The sequence below is a fragment of the Chenopodium quinoa genome, unplaced genomic scaffold, assembly GCF_001683475.1.
Source record: "Chenopodium quinoa cultivar QQ74 unplaced genomic scaffold, ASM168347v1, whole genome shotgun sequence".
Classification (NCBI taxonomy): Eukaryota; Viridiplantae; Streptophyta; class Magnoliopsida; order Caryophyllales; family Amaranthaceae; genus Chenopodium; species Chenopodium quinoa.
In genome coordinates, this window is record NW_018743792.1 from 5,004,773 (window position 1) to 5,013,139 (window position 8,367).

Below are 8,367 nucleotides of genomic sequence, written 5' to 3' on the forward strand. Positions count from 1 at the left end.
ATTCGGTAACTTACCTCAGCAAGCAGTGAGGTTATCCGGTCAAGGTTGACCTGGCTGACACCCGGCACAACCTCCCTCTCGGACATAGTCAAGGTCCTTATCATTCCCCTGGCATAGTTTTGCATGTCCGGCCAGCGAGAAGCGGTATGTGTATCATGAGACATATCGGTTAAGTGTTGGAAATAAACGACTCCTACATTCAACCAGTTCCCGACCGAGTCTCCCGACTGAGAAGTATGAGATTTGACTCGAACTGGCCCAAGCGGCCAGGGGGGGTCAAAAGCGGAGTCCATACCTTGGTCATCAGGCTAAGGGGTGCCACCACCCCCAGTCGCATTGGAGCCGGAAGCAATAGCCGGCACCCGGCTAGACGAAGCAGGCTCCCTAGATCCGGTCTCAGCCGGCTCACAGCTCAGGCCTAGACTTTGCAGACTTTTTCCTGTAGTAATTGGCCTCTCAGGAGCCGGTATTCTGCCGGCTGATGATGGAGTAGGGCCACCTAGGACCCTGCGCCTTTGTGGAGGCGGTTGAGGAAGCTCCCCACCCGGTCTCACCATCTGGCGAATTGAGCGGGGAACGTTCTGGCTTCCCGTCTGTAAAAAAAAAAAAAAAAAAAAAGTCAGAATCAAGGTTATTGACAAGATAGCCAGAAGGCATTATGGCAGCCGATGCTTACCCCACTGCCCCGGGCAGCAAGTTGGGCCTGTTTCTGCTCTAGCTGTTCTTTCCTAATTTCAGCGGCTGACTTAGCCGGCGTCATTTCAGGAGGAGTCATTTCTAATCCTTTCTCTACAAAATAACAAGAAAATGTTAGCATCATTTGCATATCATACAAACGGCATAAATTGCCAGTTAAGCAATAAACCTTTGTCCCAAAATGTGCTGAGACCGCAGGCGGAGAGGAACGCCTCGTTTTTGAACAAGTCCGGATGAGGGACCCAGAATAGAGGGACGATGATTTGTGTCCCATCATCCAAAGGCTCGGTAGTTTTCTTAAACAGCCCCGGCTCCATTATGGCATCCCAAGCCTCAGCCGGAACCCTTGGTAGGGCGCACTTCTTTCCTAAAAGAGCCGGGTTCTTATTGTACCGGCGCATCCGGTGATTCGCCGCCATTGAAGGGGAAGAGACGTAATAAAACTTGCTCTTCCAGCTCGTCCACTTGGAGGGTTTCTCCAAGGTCATCATGTATTCCGGATGCGTGGTAAGAGTGTACTAGGCATTCCAGCCGCTTGGGCACAACTTAAGTAATGCATATGCGTGAACGCCTCCTAGATAGGCGTCACGTCCTGCATCTCGCAAGCGACAATATAGCCGATGATGTTCACCCATGAATTGGGTGTAAGCTGCCAAACCCCCAAGTCGTAGCCTCTTAAAATGGCTTTAATGCATCTATGAAGGGGGAACCGGAGGCCAGCTTTGAATGCCGCCTCATAGCAGCCGAAGTAATTGTCGGCACGCTCTAAGTCATCCTCCCAGACAACTGATGAGCTCGCAGGCGGGACACCCAACTCCCAGCCATCCCCTACCGGACGCTTTTTCAAAAAAGCTTCGAGTGTTGCGTTTAATGTCACAACATCCCAGTCGCTCATGTGCGCCTCCAATGGATTGTTGATTGAAGGCCAGCTGTATGCCTCCTCATCTTGTTCTGGGGCATCCGACGTCATTGTGGACTCTGAAGATCCGGCTTCCTGATCGATTTCTTCACCGCTTGAGCTCCCGGACTCTTCCAAAATCTCATCACCAGGCGTACTTGGAACGCCTGGTTGATCAAAAGGAACGTCTTCAACCGGCGTACCGGCTGAATCATCTGATTTATACTCGGGGTCAACAGCCGTTTTCCTAGTCCGAGCCATTCTGTCCTGCACATGAACAGAGACGGTCGGATTCGCAGAAATGAAAGGGTGTTCCATGCACCTCCAGACGGCATCCCCAGTCCTAGATTCAGCCGTATCCGGTGACCGGTTGACAACTACCCTAGGCCGTGCCATGCGTGTATTGGGAGAGTCCATTGTTCTCTAACCTATACAACCGGTAAACTCAAGAGGTTACAAAAGGGGCAAGGATGATACCTTGTATTTGTGAAGACGGTTGAAGAAGACTAGTGTTGAGATTCCAAGATGTGGCTCGAAGATACCACAAGCAGAGAAGTCCGTTTGTAATTTAAACCTGGAGCACAGATGCAAACAGTTAGGCATTTTGGAAGAAAATCACCCAAAGATACCCCAAGCGGTATCATAATAGCTTTCTCAAAGATACCTTAGGCGGTATCAAGGAAGCTTGCTCAAAGATACCACAAACGGTATCACCAAGTTTTATTCAAATACACCCCATGCGGAATCATTGAAGCTCACTTAGAAATGCCCCAGACAGGACATCTCCGCCTGAGGCTCCATTGAATGGTTATCAGAAACCAAGGATGCCTCAAGCGTTAATTATTGAAGGTTGCTTAAAGACCCCCCCAGACGGCAAGAGAGCCGGCTGAGGGTGTTTGAAGAGCAGGTCATGAGCAAGCTATGAAGATCATTGTTCAAACACCCCCTAGGCGGTATAAGCCCGGCTAAGGGTGCGAAGTATCCAAGTCTTGGAAGCATAGCTTGCATATACCCCAGACGGTACATAACCGTCTGTGGGTCCAGTTTTGAAGAGCAATTATTTGAAGACACCCCAGACGGTCCAAAACCGTCTGTGGTCTGGATTTGAAGAATCTTGTTTGAAGATACCCTAGGCGGCTCCTTGCCGTCTGAGGGTCTATGAAATGGGTTTTTTGTTTGAAGGTGGTCCAGACGGAATTTTTCCGGTTGAGGTTCTACTGGATGCAAAATATTATTGACTGAAGATACCCCAGACGACATGTATCCGTCTGTGGGTCTTTTGAATGCAATTCCTTTAAGACCATTGATTACAGATATCACAGGCGGTATATCACCGCCTGTGGTCCTATGGAATGCATTATTAAAGGCCAAGGTTTCAAGGTACCCCAGACGGTCCAAACCGTCTGTGGGTCTACCATTTGAAAAGCCAGGTCTAAAGATGCCCCAGATGGTATGTAACCGTCTGTAGGTCTTTTGAGTGCAACTACATGAAAACCAGTATAAAGGTGCACAGTCGGTATCCACCGTCTGTGGGGCTATGGTATGCATTCAGAGTATAGTCCATTGTTTAAGGATACCCCAGACGGTCCGCCACCGTCTGAGGGTCTATCTTTGAGGATCATGGTTTGAAAATTCCCCAGACGGTCCACACCGTCTGTCGGTCTACCAAATGCAAAGCATGAGAAGGGCTTATGAAGTCCCAGACGGTGTATAACCGTCTGTGGTTCTACTCAAGTTAAGAAAGAAAATCAAGTCAGACGGTACCTAGGAGAATTAAGAGAAGTAGTCCTCAGTCGGTATCCATATGCGTTTCAATGAAGCAACTGGTTGCACAAACTAGCAGCCGGTGTTAGAGCTCTCAAGAAAATTCTGAAAAAATTTGTAAAGTGAAGAGGAGAGAGGGGATGCGCCTCAATTTATAGGCAAAGACTAGAAGGCGAATCGCCACCTTCTGTCTTGAATTTTCGAATTTTGAATCCAGGAGAAAGAGGCGGGAAGCAACTCAATCGTCGCCTCCTCTTTGCTTGACACCTATCACAGGTGACACGTGGCTACGCCACGTCACACCTGTGAGGAGCAAATGTTTGGGGTAAAAATACCCTATGGCACGTGGCCCAGTAGAATCGTGACATGTGGCAGCCCACCAAAGGCTCAACGGGATCCAATCGGATGCTGCCATGTGGCATCAAAACCCTAATCAGGGAACATGTCTCCCCCACTATAAATAGAGGAATCCTCCTCATTTATTGGGCATTCAAAAATACATACACGAAACCCGAGCAATATTAATTGCGGAATCTCTCTGAATCAGTGAGAAAAATCTATTTACCTTCCGTATATTTACCCATCCGTAAATCATACTAACTTGACCGTCGGAGGCGGAACTCCACTCAACCGGAGTCCCGTGGTTTTGCAGGTACAGAAGTCAGGCGCGCATACTCCGTATTGTAACTCTCCCGAGGGACTATAAACACCCGAAACAGGTAAAATTAAGAAAATCAAAATTTTTAAGTAAGGGTAAATATGTAATTTTCAGGATTTTTGTTTACTAAAAATAGAAAGAAAACTAAGAGTTGCACATAACTCTGATCATTTCAAAATGACAAAAGTTGCACATAATATTTAACGGAGGTAGTAATAACCTTGGCCAAAATCAGCTCGATTCAAATTTCAAATGACCCAATTTCCGCTAATAGTAGTCAATCCCGAAGCAAATATTTACACTGGTCAAGCTAAAGGCTTCTTAGGATCATAAGCAGTTACCCACTTGCCAACTGCAATTTAGCAAGTACGAGAATTAAACTAGCAACAGGAACTAGCAACTGGCAATTGCTGTATTAAAAAAGTTATTTTCAATATAAATCGTATACGAAGTATGCTTTATTTAATTGTTTGTTTGTTTGTTTTTTTAAAAAAAATCAACAGTTTTTTTTTTTTTTTTTTTTTTTTTTTTTTTTTTTTTTAATTTATCATGCAATAATAGTAACATACTCGGTATTACACAGTTACAAACTAACGGTTGATTTATATTTCGTATAAATTAATAAAATAAATATAGTTAAAATAATACTTCCTCTGTTTGTTTCTTTTTAGCTGACATGTTTTTTTAGTCACGTTTGCTAATGAACAACTTTAACTATTAATATCTTTCATTACGGATAAATAAAAATTATAAAAAGTTGATATTTTGAAAATATAAATCGTGACGAATCTAATAACATTGCACATGACTATATTTTTCATTATGTATAAACTACAAAACACGGTTAAAAGGGAGTGAGTAAATAGTGCTAAAGTCAAAATGTGTCCACTAAACAAAACGAAGATAATATATGAATAATCGTAGCGAATATTCAAGAATGAAGGGATATTGTTTTAATAAATTAAAATCCAATTTAACAATATTTTTTCTTACAAATTATTGCAGTTAAAGGCTGACACGCACTCTAAACCAGAAAAATTCAAATAAGACAGGATTAGATCATCATCTTAATTCAAAGGAAGAGAACGAGTCCATAATCTAATCCGAAGTCGGATTGGAATATGCCTCAATAAAAAGGGAAGCCAAATTGAAGACTGAGACATTAACGTAGGTAGCTTAGCTAGCTAAGTACCACTACCACCAAAAGTAACCATCCGACTCACGTAGAAAGGCCTCATTAATTATACCCAGCTGACTGCTGACCTCAATCAATCTAAATGTTCCCATACCCACTTGCCAAATGCTATTTATCAAGTAGCAACTGCCAACTTTATTATTATTATTATTATTATTATTATTATTATTATTATAAAAATAACAAAAACCTATTATTTATTCATTTATTTTTGAGTAAAACAACTGCCAACTTCTTTACTCCAACAAAATTCTTGTGTTTCTATAAATACCCTTTCCTCTCGATTCTTTGTTTCAACTCATATCAATTAATATCCTTTCCAACAAACTCTCCCCTTCTTTCAACTAACCCAAAAACAAATTTAAGTTAAGTTGAAAGGCACAAAACACGCCTCTAAATACATGTTGTACTTATAAACACTAATTGTGAATACGAGCGATAATCAATATAATTAAAGTTACCTGATATAAATAAAATGGTGTGTTTTTGCTTCCTAGTTGATCAACAACGTCAAGTAAGGAAGAGCAAACCGGCTGCCGGTACGTGTTCGCGGTGTGGTGGTGGTGCTAGTGTTGCTGATATGAAGACCGCTACTCGTTTCTGTCATATACCATTTTATTGGAAGTCTTGGCGAGCTATTATGTGTACCTTTTGTGGATCAATTCTCAAGTCTTACCACTGAAATTAGTTTTTTATATACAATTTTTTATGGGGTTCTTTTTCTCTTTTGTGTAAGAAGGATACTATTATATTATTATATACAAGTATACATGATAATACATTCTTTTGATGGCATATATATGTTCTCCCATATCTTTTTATTGATTATAATTAAAAAAAAAAATAAGGGAGAAATGTCATAGCAAATTCAATTAAGATTTGCTTTTCTTGGTAATGAATTTCTTTTTTTTATTAATGTTTTATTTTTTGTGTTTTATTTAAGATTTTTATAGTTTAATTGTGGCATTTTGGCAAAATCTTGAGTAGTTATGGGATGAGAAAATACATGTTAATATCTCATATAAACAACTTTTGTTAATACATGTTATGGGATTGTGTAGTTTTTTGTTGCACGTTTTCTTGCTACTCTAAAGTCAATACAATGGCTTGATGTGGATGATGATGAAAATATAGAAATTAGAGGTGGAAACGACTCAAACGAGTGAGAATCCTATTCTTTTTCCATATCTATGTTGTTTTTTTTTTCCTCCTTTTTTTATTATATGATTTTTATTATTACAAAGTTTAAAATTTCATATGTGGTTGGGTTACTTGGTCAGGGGTTAGTCGATCGGTCAGAGGTTAATTACTCGACCAGGGTTTACTTGATCGGGGTTATTTAAGGTCAATGTTATTATATTAATTTTATAAAAATTTACATATTTTTTACAAGTATAATAGAGAAAGATGATTTTGCTACGAAAATTAAATAGAGAACAGGCTATTTTCATGGCATTAATGACATAATTAGATATCTTTGATGCCTTAGTGTTAATTTTGAGCAAAACAGTTTTAGCAGGTCTATATATGTTGATGTTTGATTGAATTTGGTTTTGAATGACAATATAAACTTCAAATCCTTTGCTTTTAGCTGCAGCTTACAAAATTTTATCTATGATATAACTATGAATTATTCAAGAGTTGGCTAAGAGATGATGCGTAACATAGGCAATAATGTAATAGAAAAAATTTGAAAGGCAATAAAGATGATTAACACGAGAAATTTATGTGGTTCGGTCAATGTAACCGATTCCACAAGGAAAATAATATTAGCGCAGCCACATATGTAAGGTCATCACCTAAAGATGCTAAGAAAACGAAGGGAAGATACTTAAAACACATATATTAATCACTTCGTGTCATTTTACAAAATAGAAAGAAAAAAAAAAAAAAAAATTCAAAATGTGTCAGCTATCACAATCTTAAATTGAACATTCCTTCTTGAAACTCTGTACAAGAAAATCCAATTAAAAATCTAATAGCCAAAGACGTAATTGATTCAAACCTATGTATATGTTGCGCAAGGCTTATGACAAAGTTTAGTGGAATTTCCTACTTTAGGCCCTTTGAGTGTATATTGAATCGTATAGTGTATCTCAACAATGTCTTTTAAAATTTCCTTAAGAGAAAAACATCAATCAATTTAAGCTAAAATTTTCTTAAGGCGATCCCCTTTCTCCCTATCCTATTATATCCGGATCTTGGACGTATCATCACCTGATTCAAGGCATGTGTTAGTCTAACTAGAATAAGTCTGAAGATTTCAAATATGTTCTTTGTTGATGATGAGCTCCTCAATCATCTTCTTCAAAGCAGCCCTTGAAATTGCCTTAGTCTAATAAATATCATTTCCCAATTTTACAAAATCACATGTCATGTAGTTATACTATATCTTTATGGGTCTCATTTTAAAGCGTTAGATTATGCCTTAAATCAACACTGATTAGGTACACGACCATATGCTTCATTGTACATGATCGTATACCGTACTGCTATTCCGCAATGCACAGTACATGACGGTGTTGTTCATATAGTACATGACCGTGTAGTTGGATGCACGACTATATTGGTTTGGGCCGTAGTTTTCTATTTAGTGCAATTCTGTTTTTGACATTTTGTTCTAGGGAGTACTACAAAAACTCTTTTAGGGTTATTCCTTTGTCGAATTCCACTTTGATCTATTAGGTCAGTAGAAAGTCTGAGCTCTTACAGTGGATATATATCTAACAATTTAAAATATGGGATTATCATCTGTCATCATTTTGTTGCTTGTTCAAAATCTGTTTTGTTTATTAGTAATGTGTACGTATTTTGTTTATTACTTTTCCTATATTTACCTTGTGAAAGTAGCCAATATATTGTCAGTGAACCATGTAAATATGTGTGTGTTTCTTGTCGATTTCATTATTTTTCTTGCAATTGTTATAACAGACTAGCACTACTAGAAAATAGGCGATTTCCGATGGAATAATATGTGTGTGTTTCTTGTCGATTTCATTATTTTTCTTGCAATTGTTATGACAGACTAGCACTACTAAAAAACAGGGCGATTTCCGACGGAATTATTCAGTCAGAAATACCATGTTTTCTGTTGGAAAACGTGTTTCCGACGGAATTCTGTCGGAAAATGGTCATTGGTAACGTATGTGTCAGAAA

At 39.5% G+C, this 8,367-nt stretch overlaps 2 protein-coding genes across 2 annotated transcripts; one reads left to right on the forward strand and one right to left on the reverse strand.

Annotated features, from left to right (window-relative positions):
• Positions 1-308: 308 nt before the first annotated feature.
• LOC110685115 (bridging integrator 2-like) lies at positions 309-1,855 on the reverse strand. The gene is made up of 3 exons (XM_021861576.1): positions 1,507-1,855; positions 677-789; positions 309-593 (listed from the first exon to the last, which is right to left on the reverse strand). The coding sequence occupies exons 1-3, from the start codon at positions 1,853-1,855 to the stop codon at positions 309-311; spliced, it is 747 nt and encodes a 248-aa protein (XP_021717268.1).
• A 3,590-nt stretch (positions 1,856-5,445) lies between these two features.
• Positions 5,446-6,271, forward strand: LOC110685220. Its single transcript, XM_021861703.1, has one exon. It carries the CDS (start codon positions 5,687-5,689, stop codon positions 5,891-5,893), a length of 207 nt encoding a protein of 68 aa, XP_021717395.1. The 5' UTR covers positions 5,446-5,686; the 3' UTR covers positions 5,894-6,271.
• The last annotated feature ends 2,096 nt before the right edge of the window (positions 6,272-8,367 follow it).

Bases quoted from the DNA above. Each gene is read 5' to 3' on its own strand.
- LOC110685220 (XM_021861703.1), top strand. From the start codon at position 5,687: ATGGTGTGTTTTTGCTTCCTAGTTGATCAACAACGTCAAGTAAGGAAG.
- LOC110685115 (XM_021861576.1), bottom strand. From the start codon at position 1,855: ATGGCTCGGACTAGGAAAACGGCTGTTGACCCCGAGTATAAATCAGAT. The intron at 790-1,506 runs GTGTCCCGCCTG...GTTATTTTGTAG, and splicing joins AGGGGATGGCTGGGAGTTGG to AGAAAGGATTAGAAATGACT. The intron at 594-676 runs GTAAGCATCGGC...TTTTTTTTACAG, and splicing joins TTGCTGCCCGGGGCAGTGGG to ACGGGAAGCCAGAACGTTCC.